We start from the raw sequence: 21,635 nt of genomic DNA, 5'->3' as shown, positions 1-21,635 counted from the left end.
GGCAGGAGTGACTATTCGCACAGTGCCTTCCTTCCTGCCCAAGATTGTTTCTCGCTTCCATGTGAATCAGCAGCTCTGTCTCCCTTCCTTTCGTAGGGAGGACTACCCAGAGGAATTCTCTGCTCTCAAATATCTGGATGTGAGACGAGTTATCATCAGATACTTGGAAGTGACCAATGATTTCCGGAAATCGGATCATCTGTTTGTCCTGTTTGCAGGTCCTCGTAAGGGTCTGCAGGCTGCTAAGACTACAGTGGCAAGATGGGTCAAGGAAGCCATTGCAGCGGCTTATGTGGCCGCGGGGAAGGTGCCACCTATCCAGCTGAAGGCTCACTCCACTAGAGCTCAGGCGGCCTCGATGGCAGAGGCCGGGTCCGTCTCCTTGGCAGAGTTATGCAAGGCAGCAACTTGGGCATCGGCCCATACATTCTCCAAGCATTACCGCTTGACTGTGGCTGCTCGGGCGGAGGCCTGGTTTGGAGCTTCAGTGTTGAGGTCAGGGATTTCAATGTCCCGCCCTGGGTGAGTACTGCTTCGGTACATCCCACCAGTCTATGGATTGATCAGCATGATGATATGGAAGGTAAAATTATGTATCATACCTGATAATTTTCTTTCCATTAATCATAGCTGATCAATCCATAGCCCCTCCCAGATATCTGTACTGTTTATATTCTGGTTGAATTTTAGGTTCAAGTTTAGTCTTCAGTTACTTCAGGAGGACTTCGTGTTCAAGTTTTTTCACTTGGATTCTTCAAGAGTTGAGACGAGTTTGTGTTACAGTGAGCTGCTGCATTCCTCTCCCCTCCGTTTTACGGGGCTGGATTGAGACTTAAAGTCTGCCGGCACTCCCTCCCGCTTCGTGCGGCTGTAGGGCAGCTTTGTACCCCTCCCGCTTCGGCGGTGTTAGGGTCAGTCAGCTCCTCCCGCGGTTGCAGGATAAGCCAGATCCCCCCCCGCATCGGCGGGGTGGTGTCCCTCCCCCGCTCCGCGGGGATGAGCTGGACGGATTCCCCTCCCCCACTTGTGTGGGGATGAGCTGGGTTAATTCCCCTCCCTCGTTTCGGCGGTGGTGAGCTGGGCAGAGTGTCCCTTTGTGGGTGTAATTCTCTAAGTGCTGAGTCCTGCGGATGGAGCTTTGATATCGACATACTGAGGAGTTTCCGGCAGCACATGACCACATATAGGGAGGCAAAAGTTTGCTCTCTATCTCCACCTGCTGGTAGATGGACACAACCCACCAGTCTATGGATTGATCAGCTATGATTAATGGAAAGAAAATTTTCAGGTATGATACATAATTTTACCTTTCTGATGTGCGTATTGGACGCACGCAGGTCATTACTGCCCAGTTACCATGTGAGACTTTACCGCTAGGTCAATGGCTGGCGGTAAGGTCGCAGACCAAAATGGACGTGCGTCAATTTTGATTTTGCGGCACGTCCCTTTTCGGCAAAATTTTTTAAAAGGCCTTTTTGCAGGCACGCTGAAGAATGGATCTGCGTGCGCCCAAAACACACACCTACACTACCGCAGGCCATTTTTCAGTGCACCTTAGTAAAACGACCCCTAAGTTTCTCTGTTCAGCCCACTTAGGGCAGTCACATCCTAGCGAAAGGACATAATTAGCAGCTACTCTGCTCAACCTAAAATGACAATGGACAGTCTCCTGGCCCTTGTTCATCCTGAAGAGATGACTAAAGGAACTAAGGCCTGTGTCCTTGGCTATATGCTGCTAGTTGCAGAATTTTAAGGTGGAGTTTGGCCGGGGTTGTCACATGAGGGGGTGTGAGGCTCTACCCCTCAGCAGTGCAACAGTCTATCTTGGCCAACACAGAGGTCTTCGATGGCAATAGACCTCTTTAGTCAACCCATCTAGTAATAGATCTTACACAGATGAGCCCCTATTTCACAGTTCTATGAAACCTTTCTAACAGGGACCTTCTTTTGAAGAGTATAATTGTTGAGCTCTTCAGTATCTCTTGCATGTACCAACTTATTTTATATTGAGTATAAAGATATTAAAAAGATGATCAAAGCACCCCAATTTGTACACATAAGAGAGAGAAATGGGAGAAGTGACAGAAACATTCAAATATTATTTTTACACCTTGGTGATATAAAAAAACAACACGTAAATAGCATTTTTGTAGCTTAAAGGAAGTTCTTGAACCAAGGGTTCATCATACTAGACTGGGTTGGGGGTAGACTTAGGCAGATTTTTGAAAATGCAGTTGCCTGCTTGCTTGGAGGGGTACAAATTCTCAGATGGCAGGCCTGGAATCTGAGAAAAGAAACCTGAAAACTTTTTGACCCCCAATTGGAGACCATAATCGGGAAGCTGAAGAAGAGTCTTCAGCCACTTTCTGTGCTTGAGTAGACAGCTAAATCTGTGCTCCTACTCCAGGCCTGGCCTGAATGCAGGAGGGGACAGCAGAAACATCATCCCAGTGTGGAGGGTGGATCCCAGGAGCAGAAGGAGACATGCAAAAGCATATTTCAGGAATTTGGGAGAAAGAAGGGAGGGAGAGCAAAGATAGAGGAACAAAAGAGCCACAAGAAGCAGAGAGGAGGAGAAAACAGGATAGAGTCATGGGACTGCAGAAGGAGAGAGAGGTTTGTTAAGAGAATACTTCTGAGTGTGGGGAGGGAAGGGATTGGAGTGGATAAGAATAATTAGAAATGCGGTCATGGTTTACTTATGCGACTCCTACCTCCACAAAAAGATTTGGGTGGGTTGAAAGTAGGAGTTGATGTTGTCCCTGTGAATAAATCTGGAAGAAATTTTGAATCCTTGGACTGGTGATTATATAAGGAAATATTTCTTTGATGAAAAAGCAGTGGAAGCAGGTAACACCCTTACAGTCGAGGGAAGAACAGTACTGGAATTTGAAAAATTATAAGGCAAGCGCTTAGATCCTAACTTCCAGGGAAGCAAGGATTATTCTGGAAATTAAATAGGCTTTGTTTTATTGCAGCAAGAAGAAGAATTGTATAAAGTATGTGCCTTACAGTTATTTGCATTCTGATTATTTCTCTGTTAATTGGAAATATCTAGTCCTGTTTACATTACATTTCCAACTTATATCCCGCTATGACCTCACAGTTCTAAGCGGGTTACAAAAGTCAAGATGCCAGAAACATCTCTGGGAATTACATAAATTTTACATAAAATAACACTAACCTAAAATATTAATCTTCTTATAAAATAAATTTCTTAAATAAACATTTTAAATCTTCCTTCTGAATGTAAGGTAGTTAAGTAAGGGGCCCTTTTACTAAGCCGCGTAAGCTTCTACACATGCCTAACACGTTCCAATTTGAAGTTACCGACCAGCTACCGCGTGGCTCTTGCAGTAATTTCATTTTTGGCACGCGTCCAATACGCGCGTCCGAAAATTATTTTTATTTTCTGGCGCATGTCCACTTCACGCGTCAAGTGGCATGTGTAGGTCATTACTGCCCAGTTAACGCGTGAGACCTTACCGCTAAGTCAATGGCTGGCGGTGAGGTCCCAAACCCAAAATGGACGTACGCCAATTTTTTTTTGGCTGCACGTTCATTTTTGGCAAAAATTTTAAAAAGGAATTTTTTGCAGGCGTGCTGAAAAATGGATCTGCACGCACCCAAAACACACGCCTACATTTCCGCAGCCATTTTTCAGCGCACCTTAGTAAAAGGACCCCTACATTTTTTGATGTGTTCTTCTCTTAGACCCCCTTTTACTAAGGTGTGCTCACATTTTTAATGTGCGCTAAAATTGGTCACGTGCTAAACATTAGAGACGCCAATGCATTCCTATGGGCGTCTCTAACATTTAGCTTGTGCCCAATTTTTGCACACGCTAAAAATGTGAGCGCACCTTAGTAAAGAACCCCCTTATTTTACTTAAGTATCAAAATATACATTTATTTTTGCTTAAGTACTTTGATCTGGTATTTTTAACAACACTGCAGATCAGGGAAGTAAATTGAACTGGAGTGGGTGCTGTTAGAATACTGGCAAGCCATAGAAGTGTGGAGAGAGAAAAGCTTCTAATAAGGAAACCTGAAACACAAAAGAAAAGACAGAGGTTGTTACGTTCAAATACAGTTGGTACCGTGTTTCCCCGAAAATAGGGCATCCCCATAAAATAAGACCTACCGAGGTTTTTGGTGCCCTTAGAAAATATAAGGCCTCCCCCGAAAGTAAGGCCTAGCAAAGTTTTGTTTTTCCCGGTAAGTAGGGTCCCCCCCCCCTGAGATCGTCGGGCCCCCCTCCGTCGTTCTGAAACTAACCCCCCACCCGAGGTCGTCCCCCCCCACCCGAGATGGCGCCCCCACCCGAAGTCGCCGGACCCCAACCCCCTCTGTCGCTCCGAAACTAACCTGCACTTAAGCCTCCTTTCACTTTCCTTCCAGTTCGCAGCAAGCAGCAGCAGTAGGAGGGTAGGCCACTCCTTCCTTCCATGTCCCGCCCTCGCCTGACGTAACGTAACGTCAGGCGAGGGTGGGGCTCGGAAGGAAGGAGAGGCCTGCCCTGCCCTGCTGCTCCTGCGAACTGGAAGGAAAGTGAAAGGAGGCTTAAGTTCAGGTTAGTTTCTGAGCGACGGAGGGGGGTGGGGTCCGGCGACTTCGGGTGGGAGCGCCATCTCGGGTGGGGGGGGGGCGACCTCGGGTGGGGGGTTACCGGTAGTTGCAGGAGCGACGGAGGGAAGGTGGGCGGGCCAACCGTGTTTCCCCGAAATATTAAGACATCCCCTGAAAATAAGACAGCGCCTTTTTGGGCGCAAAAATTAATATAAGGCAGTGTCTTATATTCGGGGAAACACGGTATTACAGTCAAAGTTTTGTACCTGAGGCAATGGAGGGTTAAGTGGACTTTGAATTGTGAAGCGCTGCATGCGACTGGTAGCGCTATAGAAATGATTTATAGTAGTAGACTCACCTGATTCTCATCCTGCTGCTCTATCCATTAGGCAGCTACTCTACTCCTGACGCTAATATTTGGTATTCTCTAGTAATCAGGGCAAATAATGGGGTAAATGTGTTTAGATTTTCAACAAGATATTATGCATATTTTTATTGTTGCTTTTATTTTAAGGATATTTTAAACTATATGCTGAAAGGGGCAGAGCCATTAAAGGTTTGTGCACATAATTGGGCACCTGTTATTCTGAAATAAGACAATCTTTTACAGATTTTTATGCCTGGAGTTAATTTTATAAAGCTTTGTTCATATGTAATGTCTGTTTTATATAGGAAAAGAGGCTCTTATAAATTGTACGGACTTTAGAGGGTCACTTTCAAAAGGATGTTCAAGTCGGAATAGAGATCTCCAGCTCATAAAATCCAAAACAGATGTCCATGTCACATGTATTTCCCAACAGGAAGCACGTGAGATGAATGTCCATGTTCCTAGTATGAACTGCCATTTTACAAACTGGAATGTCCAAATCTTTTATTTTGCAATTTTGAGCCCTCCAGGAACAGAAGAATATCTGCTGTACCTAAGTGTATGCCACTTCAATAACCTTCAGGTTTGCAGGTATCATATGTATTTAGGTACAGTAGGTATTTTTCTGTTCCTGGAGGACACACAATTTAAAAAAATAAAAGGAGTTAAAGTGGGTTTTGAACCTAGGTCCCTTGGTTTGCAGTCTACTGTACTAACCGCTAAGCTACTCCTCAGAACTGTATGCTGCTTTGTTCAGAATGCCCATAATACCTCAAATTGAAATAGATCCTGGTATTCCTTTCCAGTTTTCACTGTCAGGGGAGAGGGAGTTGGACAGCAACCACTGGGGTATTAAGGAGGTGTCATGTCTTAATCTCTCCAGTTGTCAGCTGCTCATTCCTTGTCATCAAGCAGATGAATCCATTACGAGTGGGTTGTGTCCATCAACCAGCAGGGGGAGATAGAGAGCACTGAAAAGCCATATTGCCTCAAGGCCAGCTAGCTCCATCTGCCTCTTCAGTATTCTCTATTTCCCCAGCAGGATGGTTGCAGCTTGTTCAAGCTCCTTCAGAAAATCTGCCTGGGGTGGCTCCTGTGCTTTTGCCAGTTGTAGCAGGGGTGTTGTGGCTGATGGTGCCCACTTTAAAGGCAAATAGGTTAGCCCTTACCCTGCCCCCGATGTGGAAGTAGACAAATAGGCAAGCCCTGTCCCTGTCTTTGCCCACGCTGTGGATGCAGGCACATAGGTTCGCCCTTTCCCTGCCTTTCCCACGCTACTGATCCTCTGGAGTTGGAAATTTGCCTCTTTCGATGTTGCCTCAAACTTTCCTCACAGCGTTAAAAAAAAAAAGTTGCGTCACGCTTTGGCGCTGCGATCCCAGAAAAGAGGTTTTCTTCTGATTCTGCAGCGTGACCGAAGCTCGGAGACTCGGTCTGGTGAGGTAAGAGCATTTTGTAGCTCCTCCGGGGAGGGCCCGCGTTTGGGACGATTTTGGCGCAAATCCGCCATTTTGAATTTCCGCCGCTTTCAGCGATGGCTGCTGAGAAAGTTAAGCGCTGTTCCATTTGTGGCAAGCGCAAATCTGCAGCGGGGCTCTGTAAGGCGTGCTTTTCAAACGGTAGAGCCGGCCCGAGTATGGCGAGCGATGTTCCTTCCCGCTCCGTGGAGCTGGCAGCGGGCGCCATTTTGAAACAGCATGGCGCGACCCCCGCTGAGGCAGAGGGGTTTGAGCCTGGAGGGGCGCCTCGTGTGGAGGCTGATAAAAGAGCTGTTTCCCCCCGGACTGGAACCGGGAGGTCAGGGTGAGCCATTTTCCCCTGAATTTGCTTTATTGCTGCATAATGCATACCTGTTAAAACGAGCTCTTCCGCAGGGGTCCCCTGCAGCCCTGCTTTCTGTATCCCCTCCAGTGGAGTCTGGCCTTGGATTACCGTCAGATGCGTTTCCCCCTGACAGATGGCCGCAAGACAAGCGCAGAAGGTGGTGCCGCGAAAAGGATGATCCTAGACTTAAAAGAAGTCAACAAGTCTTTGAACGTGCGGCATTTTCACATGGAAACCCTGTGCTCCGCCATAGCGGCGGTACAGCCAGGAGAGTTTCTCACGTCTCTGGACCTGAAAGAAGCTTACTTGCACATACCAATTTGGCCCCCGCATCAGAGGTTTCTGCGTTTTGCGGTGATGGGAAAACATTTCCAGTTTTGGGCCTTGCTTTTTGGCCTCGCCACAGCTCCCTGAACCTTTTCCAAGGTAATGGTGGTAGTAGCTGCTTTTCTCAGGTGAGAGGGTATCCGGGTTCACCCGTACCTAGACGATTGGCTCATCAGAGCAGACTCTGTAGAAGAGAGTCATCAGGATACAGCCAGAGTGGTCTCAGTACTGCAATCTCTGGGCTGGGTCGTCAATATAGCCAAAAGTCACCTGACCCCCTCTCAATCTCTAGAATATTTGGGGGTCCGGTTCGACACAGCCTCGGGGATGGTCTTCCTACCCGAGCAAAGGCGGTGCAAGCTTCAGAACCAGGTCCGTCTGCTCCTGAGGATGCCTCGCCCGTGAGCTTGGGACATAGTCCAGCTATTGGGGTCGATGACGGCCACTTTGGAAGTGGTGCCTTGGCGAGAGCGCACCTGAGACCTCTGCAGTGTTCCCTGCTTCAAAGGTGGTCTCCAATATCTCAGGATTATCAATGCAGACTCACGTGGCTCCCTGTGGCCCGGCTCAGTATGGAGTGGTGGCTCTCAGACAGCATGCTGTGGCTAGGACTGCCGCTAGCACTCCCCGATTTGTGCCTGGTGGTAACAGATGCCAGCCTGAAGGGCTGGGGTGCACATTGCAAGGGGAAGGCATGCCCAGGGTTTTTGGACAGCCGAGGAGTCGGAGTGGTCCATCAATCGCTTGGAGTTGAAAGCGATTTTCCAGGCGCTTCTGGCCTTTTAATTGACCCTGGAAGGATTGGCTGTCAGTTCTGTCGGACAACACGACAGCAGTGGCCTACATAAATCGCCAAGGAGGCACTCAGTGCATAGCACTAGCAGCGCAGGCCGCGCAGATTTGCCACTGGGCCGAGCTTCATCTGCACTTTCTGTCAGCAGCTCATATTGCAGGTCAGAGCAACGTGCAAGCCGATTATCTGAGCAGGAATCAGATCGACCCAGCGGAGTGGGAACTTGCAGACGAAGTATTCCTGCAGATATGTGCCAAATGGGGAAAGCCCGTAATGGATCTTATGGCGTCAAGTACAAATGCCAAAGTCCCGTGCTTCTACAGCAGACGGAGAGATCCTCGCTCGGCGGGGTTGGATGCCTTGGCTCAACCCTGGCCTCAAGGCCTCCTGTATGTGTTCCCTCCATGACCCTTGATAGGGCGAGTACTCCTGCGGATTCGGCTCCACCAAGGAGAGGTGGTTCTCATTGCCCCGGATTGGCCCAGAAAGCCGTGGTATGCGGACCTCCGGTGGATGCTGGTAGAGGATCCCCTGCCGTTACCTCTGGTACCGAACCTGTTGTCACAGGGCCCGGTGACCATGGAGAACGCCTGCCACTTTGGTCTTACGGCATGGCTATTGAGAGGGCGCAATTGAGAGACAAGGGATATTCCAGTAAAGTCATTTCCACTCTCCTACAGACCCGCAAGTGTTCTACTTCCGTGGCTTATGCCAGGATTTGGCGCCAGTTTGAGGCTTGGTGTGCTGCTAAAGCAATTACACCCATGCGGGCTTCTGTCTCGCCGATACTTGACTTTTTGCAGGATGGTTTACAAAAAGGCTTGGCCTATAATTCCCTGCGTGTTCAAGTGGCAGCCTTAGCATGTTTTCGAGGGAAGATCGCTGGCCTCTCTCTGGCTGTTTGCCCGGATGTGACACGGTTTCTTAGAGGGGTGCTTCGGCTCCGTCCTCCCATGCGGGCCCCGTGTCCAGCCTGGAACCTGGGGTTAGTTTTAAAGGCCCTTCATTGTTCACCCTTTGAGCCGCTTAGGCGAGCTTCGGAGAAGGATGTGACCTTAAAGACGGTCTTTTTGGTGGCCGTGACATCAGCGAGACGGGTATCTGAGCTCCAGGCGCTGTCCTATCGAGACCCATTTCTGCAATTCTCAGAGTCCAGAGTAATGGTATGTACGGTGCCTTCCTTCATGCCTAAGGTGGTTTCAGCGTTTCACCTAAACCAGCCTATTTTCCTGCCCTCCTTTTCTAAAGAGGAGTTTCCAGAAGCCTATGGACAGTTGCACCTTCTGGATGTGCAAAGGGCTCTGTTGCAATATCTGCGCATGTCCGCGCACAGGGTCTCCAGCGTCTAAGGCCACTATAGCCCGTTGGCTCAAAGAAGCTATCTTTTCAGCATATCTGCTATCTGGCTGGCCTCCGCCTGAAGCCTTTAAGGCACATTCCACAAGAGCGATTTCCTCTTCTTGGGCTGAAACTGGAGCACTCTCTCTTCAAGAGATATGTAGTGCAGCTACTTGGGCTTCTAAGCTCTCGTTTGCCCGACATTACAGGCTGGATGTGGCTGCCAGGAGAGACGCGCATTTTGGAGCACAAGTGCTGGCGCGTGGTGTGGCTTGTTCCCACCCTATCTAGGGATTGCTTTGATACATCCCACTCGTAATGGATTCATCTGCTTGATGACAAGGAAGGGAAAATTAGGTTCTTACCTTGGTAATTTTCTTTCCTTTAGTCATAGCAGATGAATCCATGAGCCCTCCCTCAGTGGTTCATTATGTGATTTATGTTACTTTTATGTTCAGTTTTTCCTGTAGATATGTTCCCTCATTGGGAGAAGTTGGAAAACAGTCTTCAGGATTTCTGTTCAGTTACAGGAGGATGAGTTCATTCCCTCCAGGAGGATGAGTTCATTCCCTCCTTTGAATTATAGCTCCAGTTTTGGGACGTTCGTCCGCTATGAGGAAAGTTCATTTTATTATGCTTTGCGGTGTAACACTGCTTTGGAAGCTTCAAATGCTGAACAGGCAGATGGAGCTAGCTGGCCATGAGACACTATGGTTTTTCAGTGCTCTCTATCTTCCCCTGCTGGTTGATGGACACAATCCACTCGTAATGGATTCATCTGCTATGACTAAAGGAAAGAAAATTACCGAGGTAAAAACCTAATTTTCCATTAAAATGCACAATTTTTTAAAATAAAAATATTCCTATGAATTTTTTAAAATTATTAGAATAATTTTGTGTATCCTAGAAATGTGGGAATCTGAGCAAAGCAAATTATTTTTACAAAGTACAAACAGAGTTTCAAACCTCAACAAAAATGGCATGATAGAGAAGCTGGAGTAGGATTATGACCGAAGAAATTATAATCTGAGAAAAAAAAATTCAGAGCTATGTGAATAATGATTTGTTGTCACTTTTCATTCTGTTTTAGGTTGTGATATCTCGTTCTGGACAGATGAAACCTCATGTTGACTTTCTTCTTGATACCCACCCAATCTCTCCTGAAGTAGTAGTTCAGCACTCAACAGAACAAGATGGATATACACTAGTTATAGCTGGGAAAAAGGTAAGGGCTAATTATTTTTCCTTGTTAGGTTAAAAACGAATTAAGCTTTCAGACAAAACTGCAGTTAGTACAGGACAGATGGTTTGTAAAAACTGTAAATAAATCTGTATCACGCCGTGTTCTGCCCACAGATGCTTTGTAAGCTTTTCCGATGTTCAAGTGATGATAGACTGCCATCCAGCAAGGTGGATATAAATGGATGATGTTATACCAGTAACCATTGGTTTTGAAAGCAGATTGTGACTATCAGGCTGAAAAAAAATAGATCATGAATAGGATTTAAGATCATCGGAATGTTGATATAGGTTATAGTGGCTAGTTTCCACTGGGTGCTAAGTGAGGAAAAGAGTCCATTCTGTCCTCACAGCAGTAGTTAGAGCCTAAAAATAAGATATCTGAGAGATACAATTGCCTTTGATTTTCTAGTACAGTCCATGATTTCATTGTGGAACTCAAAGATAGACATTTTCATTTTTCTCAGAATAGTATCCTCGCTCATGGATGAGAGAGAGATAAAATTAACCATGGCTAAACAACAAGATGGTCATTGTTATTGATGGTTTTAATGACTTTCTAAATGGTCGACTTGAAAAGAAGAGTGGTTTGAAATGTGACCAAAACACTGGATGATGATTGTACACTATGATGATTGCACCCTTGTATTGACTGACCATAGCTAATTTTATGTATTAGTCACCTTCAGGCACATGTGGTAATCCAATATTGTATTTATTTCTGCTTCTCTAGCAGAAGACAGACATGTAAGATGACTCTTTTTGTGATGAAGCGAGAAGAAATCCAGTTAATGTTGCTTCACTAAATTGCCATAGGATATAGGGGTATGTCTACTAAAAGGCAGTATGCCCATATGTATGCTTAGCAGACATTGAAAATGCATACCGCGAAGCACATTGAAATATTTTGCAGAAAATTCCTTGTTTGCACATGTTAAGCTGCAGTATTTATTTTCTGGAGGGGTCATATCAGGGGTGGAGCATGGATAAGCACACTATCTAGCTAGTGCGTTCCGATTTTTATATGCTAACTGGTTAGTGCATCCATAAGGCAGGAGCTCTTAAGCGCCTCCTAAAAAGGAGGTGTTAAGTGCTCCCATGTCAATGCTTTTCTCAGGTTACGCTTGCTAAGGCAAACATTAGCACACAACTTGAAAGAAAAATACTGGAAATTCCTGCATGCTAAGCCCATTTCTAGCACACCCAAGCAGTAGGGCAAAGCCCTATGTTAGCATGCACAAAACCCATTTGCTAGTTCACTTTAGTAGACATACCCCATAGTCTTTCATATTTTCTCAATCAGAAACAGCCTTAGCCCCCAAGAGCAGGAGTAAATATTGGTCAATGCTACCTTCAGACTGCTGATATTCTCCAGTTATGCTCATGATAATGATTTGATGATTGTATCCATGTTGGCATAATTGTTTCAGCAACTATATTAGGATCTTGAAGATTAAATTTCTCACTTAATTTCTAATTTATGAAATTATTGGATTTATATCATTTTTAATGACTAGAATCAACACATTTCAGAAATTGGACAACTCCTTGGCTTAAACCCATGCTTTACATAGCCATCTCACAACGTAATTCTCTTCTTGGCAGGTAATCAAGGTTCCTCTGAATGGACCTGGATGTGACCACTTTAAATCCTGTGGCCAGTGTCTTTCAGCGCCAGCTTTAATGAAATGTGGTTGGTGCGTTGACCAATGTAGAAGAGAACAGGAATGTAAACATGGAGTGTGGGCCCAGGAAATTTGTTCTCCCACAGTTCTTAAGGTATGTATTCCTTTTCACATTATGGATAATTCCAAAATAGTAGGATTTGAATCCTGTTTCTGATTGGCCTAATACAGGGGTTCTCAACTTTGTCAGGTTTTCATGGCTATACATGAGATAGATTTGCATACAATAATGTGGATAGAGTGGCTGGGTGAGTCCCGAGGTTGAAAACCTCTAGCCAAAAATTCCATTTACTTTACAGGTTCATTATCGCAATTGTAAGATGTTCTGAGGTAAACAGCATGCTCACGATGACAGTTCAAATAGTACTAAAATATTTAAAAAGTAAATAGTTTTATTGAACATGCATATTTAACTGTAATCAGACTGCAAAGATAACATGTTTTATTTTCATTGTAAAGTAAAATCTTCTTTGCACCTTTAAGCTAATATTTTCAGTTAGGGATTTATAACTGTTGCAGTAAAGTGGGGTGAGGTGCATATGCTGGGGTCACTTAAGTGCATTGCAGGGTCAGTACTTCAGTGAGATGCATATATGCATCCTGCTGCTTGCTAACACAGTACTGGCTAAGCTCATTATGGCCCTTATTTTGGAAACTGTTTGTGTTATTGACATCTGAAAACTGGTATTTAAACATCCATATTGCATGGGCATCCAGATTCTAATTTTATAAATCCAGGAAATGGATGCCTAAAACTGTATGTCCTTACAGTAAAGGGGGAGGGGCGGTCTGGGCATATCTTGGGTGAAAAATTATGATGCAAATAGCCGTGCCTAAAGTTAGGCACGATTCCTGGGCCTAAGCACTATTCTTCAAACCGCACCTAACTTTAAGCACTTTTTTCAGTGCTGATTTTTTTTTTTTTTGTCGCCATACATGGAATTTACCCCTGAGTGCTTTGCTAGCAGTTACATGTGTAAGTGTTAGTATTCTATAAATTTAAGTGCCCGGCTATAGATTGAGAAGTGATAGTATAATAAGCCTGATTTTCAAGAGACTTACCCATGGGCACAAAATTGGATTAATCTCTTTGATATGTTATACATATTTTTTACTCTTTCTAAAGATACTCTAAGTTTCAGTAAGAATCTGGATTGAGCCACAGGATTGGGCTTTCCCCATTAAATTCTGTTGGGCGGTACTGCCAAGCAACCTTGGCTACTACCAGAGACAAGATGTTGGGATCAGTGGATCATTGGCCAACCAGTATAGCATTTCTTGTTCTGTCTTGTTGTCCTGCCCAATGATATACATAGCTTTAAATTCCTAGCTCTATAGATCATTAGGAAGGTTGTTTGAAGGCGATTTGATGTACAGTGCTGTGTTGACGTGGATTGTAGAGGTAGGTCTCCTTAAAGAGAAAGTTGTATGCAAGGCCTGAAGAAGAATTAGGAGGTTGTCATAAGTGTGAACAACATCTTGTGTTTTATGGTGATGAGTGGAAGGATTGTGCATTTGAGAGCTATTGTTAAAAGTCCATTGAAACTTTTAAACAAATGCCATTTACACTTTTGCTGGCAGTTTTTTTGCTGAAGACGTGTGCGATTTTTTTTTTTTTGTTTAGTTCTACTTCTGTTAACAGGACTTTTTCCCACCATTGTTGTATTTTATGGCACAGTATACAAAAAAGCATTTCCTTTGTGAATTGTCAATAGGTTACTTGAATGTAGCTTTTTATAACTTTGTGCATAGTAACAGTCATGCAGATTCAGTAACCACTGTGTGACATATCTGATTACGGTCTATGAAGATGCATCACTGTATTTCACATATGTACCTTTTTAAGACAACCTACAGTATGTGATGTTCCTCATTAGTACCATAATTCTAAGACCCAAAATTCGATATGTTTCAAGCAATATCTGACCCAAAGTATACTTTATTTTATGTTTTATAAAATGATTAGTTTTTTTAAAAACAGTTAAGTGAAACATTACATATACTAATAATCCAGGATCTCAAATCAAAGTACATAATATAGTACCATATATTTATTTTTTTTATTTTTGTTACATTTGTACCCCGTGCTTTCCCACTCATGGCAGGCTCAATGCGGCTTACATATTGTATACAGGTACGTATTTGTACCTGGGGCAAAGGAGGGTTAAGTGACTTCAGCCTGTGGTTGAAGTGGGAATCAAACTCAGTTCCTCAGTTCCCCAGGACCAAAGTCCACCACCCTAACCACTAGGCCACTCAAATGAAATCATGATAATACATAATGGAAGTAATCCTATAATGTGTCCATATGTTACCTACTCTATAAAAGAAAGTAGGTTCCTATGGGATTTGTGGGTAGGGCACCTTGCTAGAATTCACAATAGCCCAGTTTCTCCTATTCTGTGTGGAAAGAAGGGATACAGAGAGCCCTCCACCTTTATACACCCAGCATAGGTGAACAACTTTCTAGGTTCTGGCTCCTTCAACTTCAGTCTCACTCTTTATGCCTGCTTACGCAGTAAAAGGCTTCTTACTTCTGGTGTCTTTATTCATAAAGTGCCTTGAAGGCTCTCCCTTGCTTATAGAAATCAGAGACTGGGAGGTAGAAAACATAAAATATAGTTCTAGGTGGAGTCTCTCTTTTATATTCTATAGAACATTGCTGGTCAATCCAATGGTGCTATACTCCAAATCCAAACCCAACAAAAGGGCCCCTTGTTTTTATATTTTAATTCTCTGATTGCTTTGTTGCTTTTGTGTAGTTGATTGTTTTTCCTTGTCATCTATACCAGACCAGTCCAGACTAATGGGTTGTGTCCATCTACCAGCGGAAGGAGACAGAGAAAATAGTTCCAAGTGAACCGCCCCTTAAGGGTATCGTGCAGCCTGGAATATTCAGTATTTTCTCTGTCTCCTAACGGATGGTGGACGGATCATGCAGCTGCTCTGGATTGCTGGCTGGCAGCTCCTGTCCCAGATTCTTCTAGTGACAGTGGAGCCAGGGGTGTGCTGGTAGCAGTGTTGGGGCTAGTTGTAGATGATACTCAATGATCCTGAGTTCCTCATCTGCCAGCTAGGGTGATATCCAGTGACCCTGGTTCCCTCCCCTGGCTGTCGTTCTAGCAGGGTGATGGTTGATTGTGGCATGGAGTAAATTGTCTCCCCTGTGGGGTTCTTCTCTTCTGTGTTGGTAGGTATATCTGAATTTCTGCCTCTGAGGTAAGCCTTTATTTATTCCTGTCACTAGTGAAGGAGGTTGTTTAAAAAAAAAAAGAAACTTTGTTTTTCCTTCTTTCTCTTGCATGTTACCTGATTTATTTTCCCGCCTTTGGCAATGTATTCTAGGGGGCTGCTTGCGAAGTTTCTTCGCTGGCTGGCGTCTGATTCTGTTCTTGGACCCTTCTGAGCTGGTACCAGTTGCTTTGATTCTTATTTTGGCAGCAGCTTTTCCTTCCTTAGGGAGGTTCTGGTTCTCTCGTCCCAGTGGATCCCTCCTGTCTGCTCTTGTTTGTCTGCAGTGGCGGGAGTCCGAGTTGTCCTTGGTGTGCAACTGGTAGCTCATATCCCTCTTCTGAATACCCTCGGGAGCGCCATTCTTGCTAGTCTTTTGCTTGGACTCAGTTCAGTGTCTGTTAACGGGAATGTGCCTTTTTAGGACTAGTTTGCCACAGCTGTTCCTTGCTTTCCCTTGCTTTCGGGCAGGAATTTTAGCCTGGCACAGGCGGATTTTACCTTTTCTATTTTCAGGCGCCTCTGTCCTGGCACATTTGACCCTCCTTCCTTTTTGTGTAAGGGGAGTAGTTCTTTCCTGCTGAGCAAATCTATTGCTGTGCATCTGGATTATTGCCTCTTAGCTCTGCACTTTTCTCTACTTTTCTGCAGGGAAGTGGCTGTGTTCAGGGTCTGGAGTTTGACTCTCCCTTAGCTGGTTTTTCCTCGGTTTGGTGTTAGTGGCCACCTTCCTCTTTGTTCCTGGCCTGGCGAGAGTTGTTTCTTGCTCACTGCCTTACGGAAGCATTTTGCTCCCTATGGTCTGAGGATTCCAGACCTGTGGTCCTTATCTCCCTCTTGGCGGGAGTTCTTTCTCTCGTTCACTGCTGCTCCATCTCAGTTACCCAGAAGGGTGGTCGTCGTGGCTCAGAGACCACTTGGGGGCTGAGAGTGTCTCTTGGGTCATGGGGCCTTTTCTTCTTGTAGTTTTAGTCCCTCTGGGCCAGGAGAATGCAGCACCAGATCTGCATTTCCACAAGTTGTGCTCCTTTCTTGTTGGCCTCCTGGCAGCACCTTCTTCTCTGGCTGTTCCCTGGGGCTCCATCTATGCATTTTGCTTGTTGAGCACAGCTCCATTGCTGCATGTTGAGCACAGCTCCATTGCTCCATGTTGAGCACAGCTCCATCGCTGCATTTGAGCACAGCTCCATCGCTGCATGTTGAGCACACCTCCATCGCTGCATTTGAGCGCAGCTCCATCGCTGCATGTTGAGTGCTGCTCCACAGTTCCAGGTTGGCTTTAGCTCCATCGCTGTATGTTGAGGACAGCTCTATCATGGCATGTTGAGTGAAGTTCCTTCGCTGCATATTCTGCAACCTTTCATCTCTGCAACCTTTCATCTCTCCATGTTGAATGCAGCTCTATTGTCGCATGTTGAGTGTAGTTCTTTCTCTGCAGATCTCAATGTGGGGCGCAGTCCTGTGTTTGCGTGTAGAACACGGCTCTGTGTCTGCCTGTGGAATGCAGCTCCCTGTCTGCGTGCAGTGCGCAGCTGCACCCCCTGTTGAGTGTAGCTCCATCTCTGTGTATTTAGCACAACTCTTTTCTGCAGATTGGGCACAGTTCCAGGGCGGTATGTTGAGCACAGCTAGGTGACTGCAGGTGCTGCACAGCTTTATGTTTTCATAGGAAGCATAGCTCCTTACTGGTGTCTGGAGCGCAGCTCCTTGTGCCGGTGTCTGGAGCGCAGCTCCTTGTGCCGGTGTCTGGAACGCAGCTCCTTGTGCCGGTGTCTGGAGCGCAGCTCCTTGTCTGCGTTTTATACACGGTTCCATCACTACCGCAGCTTCAGTTCTGCAGGTACCTCTAACATCCAGCTCTTTCAGTGGGGCACTGCTCATCCTCTGTCTGTTACTCTCAGCTTCTTCTCTGCTTGTTCAGTGCATTTCTATCTTTGCCAGAGGTGTGCAACTCCTTCTCTGCCCACGGTGCGTGGCTCAGTTTGTGTGCTTTGAGTGCAAATCCATTTGTTCTCGTTGAGCATGGATCCTACTTTGCCTAATGAGCTCAGCTTCGTTTCTGTCCCTTGAGCACAGTTCAATCTCTGACTGTGGAGCGTATTTTTCCTTTGCCTGTTGGGCACTGTTTCACCTTGTCGGTCAATCCCAGCTCTTTTCTGTGGGTTGGATATAGTAACTTCTTGGCAGCTGTGGCTTACCGCAGTTAGATTGCTAGACAAGGCTGCCTTGTCTCCTGTTAGCTGCCATTCCTGTGGCATCTTTTCTTGCCGTAGCCTCTTGGTGGCTGGCGAGAAGCTTCTCCATTGCTGAAGTTTGAATTCGTCTCTGTTCCTTTTGTGTCTTCTTGGCACATTGGGGGTATTTTCTTTGCAGTGTGACTCTCGACTCTCTTTCTTTTTGTCTCCTTTTGTTCTCTTGGCTCTGTTCTTTCATCCCTAAGTCCAGAGTGAGCTAGTTTAGGAGTACTCTCTTTCTACAGTTGTACCTTGGTATGCTGCTGCCCTTTTCTTCATGGTTCTCCTGAAGAGACTAGTTCTCCACTTAGTTGGTTCTCTGGAGTCTCTTCTTCTGTGGAGTTTGATTCTCTCACTAGGCGCGGGTCTGGGTGGTTCCTAGGCCTTGCTTCCTTTCTTCTATGAAGTGTGGCACACTGTTTGGGATTGCATACTCCTAGTACTTATTAGGGTCGCTTCCTCTGACCATCTTGCACTCAAGGCAGACTGGCAGGTTTGGGAGTTAGCCTTTGTCTTGCCAGGGTTCAGAGAAGTGGATCCTGGTCTAGGAGAGACAGTTCTTCTCCTTGTTGCTCGGATACGACTGTTGCCTCCCTTCCAGGGGGGTCCTTTGGCATGAGTATCTTTGCTGCTTCTTTTGCTACTCTCGGGGTACGTAGTTTTTCTTTTGCTCAGGACGTTTGTTTTACGTCCTACAGCTTCAGTTCCTTTTCTAGTGTCTAACTCTTTTCCATTTTGGTAGCCTGGTGGTTCGGATATTCAGATCCTTTTCTGCTGATCAGTTTTTGCTGTGTGTATAGCTTTGTTGATTTTTCAACCTTCTGCATTCTTCTTTTCTCCCCCTCCCCCCTCTTTGGGAAACTGCTTTGCTACATCCCATAGTCTGGACTGGTCTGGTATAGATGACAAGGAAGGAAAAATTATGTTCTTACCTGATAATTTTCTTTCCTTTAATCATACCAGACCAGTCCAGATGCCCTCCCTGGCTAATGTCTGTCAGAGTGTTGTTTCGTTCAGGTATCCCTGGCTGTTCCACGACGCTTCAATACGGTGGGATGTCCTACAGCACTGCCTACTTCATCTTCTCTATTCAATCTCCTGCCACTTGTTGTGCCAGCTCTGTATGACTCCTGTTACTTGGGATCACGGAGTTCTTTCCCCGGATTCAGGGGTAGATCTCTATGTGCTTGGGCAAACTCGGTATGGACCATTCCCTCCCGCTTACTTTACTGTGAGGGGAGGTTGCAGTTGCCTTCGGCCAAGCAGGAACAGTGAGGTTCGCCATATTGGCTCCAAGAGTTTGGCTGTTTGTATTAACTGTGTTTTCTTCTAGAGTTCAGAGCACCATTGCTTGGCTATTCGAAATACTGAACATTCCAGGCTGCACGATACCCTTAAGGGGCGGTTCACTTGGAACTATTTTCTCTGTCTCCTTCCACTGGTAGATGGACACAACCCATTAGTCTGGACTGTTCTGGTATGATTAAAGGAAAGAAAATTATCAGGTAAGAACATAATTTTTCCATATTTTGTTTATTTTATTAATTCTGTGAACCGCTGTGATGCATTTTTGTGTAATGTGGTATATCAAGTCAGTAAATCAAATCAAAATCAAGCATCAGCCAAACTGACTTGACTAGCAATGTTGTAAAGATAAGTTTAAATAATATTTGAAGATATTTTTGTATGGTTTTGTTGCCTTTATTGTCTGGTGCTGGACATTTTTTGTCAGGTGAACTTGTTTTTCATTAGATACAGTTACCACACACCTCAAGGTGAGTGGAGTTTTTTTTCTGCCTTGTGCTTTCTTCTCCACTATTTTTTTTTGGCTTGATGGTTAGGTTGCCAGTGATTGTAACTGTTTTAGCCCCTATGTTTGCCATTAGTCCTGTTTGGAAGGTAAATGCCTCACTGCTAAACACCCCCACTTTTTGCATTTATTTGGTGTTGTGGTTACATGTTATCTAATGATAGTTAGCAGGTTCTGTATTATTACAAATGAGATCAGCCAGAAGGTTTTATGCTATTGGTGGTTTAAAGTAGGGGCACTGTGAATCTGATCAAGCATTCCAAATGCCGCCAGATTCCCAGGGGTTCTACACAGGTATTTAAAAAAGTAACACATAAGATGTTAAATTTTATTCTTAGTAGTTATTAGCCAGTGCAGTGATTCTAGAATATAGTGTTAAAGATTAAAACATAGAGTACTATCATTAAATCCCAAATGGTATCCTTAATGATCTTCTATATCATCCTGAAATTTCTTTACAGCTGTGTGCATTTCTTAAATTTATAAAGAGCCTGGCTCTTTTCCAGGACTATCAATATAGTGACCCAGCCTCTGAACCTAGACATCACAGGGTCAACAGTGTTTGGTAACTAGCATTGGGTGGTTGAAATATGTGGGTAGCCTCATTCACCACTCCCACTCACCAGAATATAGCAGCTCTCCTTTGGTTGACAGTGGGGTTAGACAATCTATACACATAAACCAAGGAATAGGGCAGGAGACGCTCAGGTTCTTGTAGTGTTTATTCGGAAACACTTCAAAAGGGTTCAAAGAGTCGACACAGCAGCTGTGTTTCGGCACTGCCTCAGGAGTCTGCAAATCTGATGTGTGCTATTATCTGCTGTCCATTTAATTCTGCGTGCAGTGAAAACGAAGATGTTGTGAAACAACTCTGCCAAAATTGCAGAAAAATGACCGACACATGCGGATGGTATTTTTCTTCCCTGCTCCTTGGTTTGGGTATACTACTTCCATAGGGATCAGTGTGTTCCTCCACGCTTTTGTGGTTGATCTCTTCAGTTAGGCAATCTGTGATAGCCCAGAAATCTTCACAATGAGCCCCTTATTTTCTTCAGCCCAGTGCCTCATGTACTCTTGAGTAGCCTAGTGGTTAATGCAGTGGACTTTGATCCTGGGAAACTGAGTTTGATTCCCACTGCAGCTCCTTGTGACTCTGGGCAAGTCACTTAACCCTCCATTGCCCGGTACAAATAAGTACCTGAATATACTATGTAAACTGCTTTGAATGTAGTTGCAAGAAACCACAGAAAGGCGGTATATCAAGTCCCATTTCCCTTCCCCCTAGCTTGTAGTGATTGAGGTGGCATGGTGTGTTTTCCCTTCCACTCTTTCAGTGGTGCTCCTTCTTAGTTTTAAATTGCATATTTAGGCTTAAACTTTGTATGTGTTACAGGTAGTTATATTTCCTATATATCTGAAAAGCCTATTCTCCGAGGAAAAGTAGGACATAGCATCTCACGAAGGAGCCCCGATGCGGATGCTTGCCCAGCGTTAAGTAGCTCTAGAAGCCTTTGGTAGGCTTCCACTATGCGTGTGCGAGTGCCTTCCCACCTGTCCAACTTGCACAGGACTTCCAGTTGAATAAAAAAGCATAAAGAATTCAACTCTTATGGGAGGTGGGAGAGTATGTGAGAATATTGTCCTGCTGTCTTTGGAGAACATGTGCCACAGGTGAATAATTTCACTTTTAGATTATGTGAAATTTTACACTAAAGAGCAATGATGAATTGCAAGAAGCAAGGTACACTTTAAAAACAAGGAAGCGATTTCTAGTAATATGAGGCACCTATGTACAATCCCTCTCTTTGAGAACACATAGCTTGATTTTAAATAAATTGAGGAGGGTCACTTTAGGGAACGAAGAATAGTTTTAGTGGCAATATGGGATAGTGTAAATGAGGCCTGCTGGGTTTGAAAGGGTAGGTAGGGTAGCAATGGGGAATAAATGTTACAGGAAGAACAGGATATATTAAATATTTAATGTTACAGGTTTGAGAGATTGTTAAAAAAGATGTAAAATATTATACTGTGTACTACACTTATGGTCTGGTTAATAAAAAGATTTGAAACTTAATGTTAATTGACCCTATCAGAACTGGGTCAGGAAAATCCAAATAGAGGAGCCCTTATACTAAGCTGTGGTTAAAAATGGGTGTAGCACGTTGAGGATCCAAGATAGTGTCCGAATGACCAGACATGTTTGCAGCAGGTCCTTCTGT

At 44.8% G+C, this 21,635-nt stretch overlaps 1 protein-coding gene across 1 annotated transcript in view; it reads left to right on the top strand.

Moving 5' to 3' along the window:
* MET (MET proto-oncogene, receptor tyrosine kinase) overlaps positions 1-21,635 on the top strand; it is a 238,537-nt gene that overhangs the window by 118,277 nt on the left and 98,625 nt on the right. Inside the window, exons 4-5 of the mRNA XM_030216229.1 lie at positions 10,308-10,442; positions 12,062-12,235. Of these exons, the coding sequence (XP_030072089.1) occupies positions 10,308-10,442; positions 12,062-12,235 (309 nt within the window). The remainder of the gene's footprint in view (positions 1-10,307; positions 10,443-12,061; positions 12,236-21,635) is intronic.

This window comes from Microcaecilia unicolor, chromosome 10 (genome assembly GCF_901765095.1).
Source record: "Microcaecilia unicolor chromosome 10, aMicUni1.1, whole genome shotgun sequence".
NCBI classification, from domain to species: domain Eukaryota; kingdom Metazoa; phylum Chordata; class Amphibia; order Gymnophiona; family Siphonopidae; genus Microcaecilia; species Microcaecilia unicolor.
This window is presented reverse-complemented; position numbering and strand designations above follow the sequence as displayed.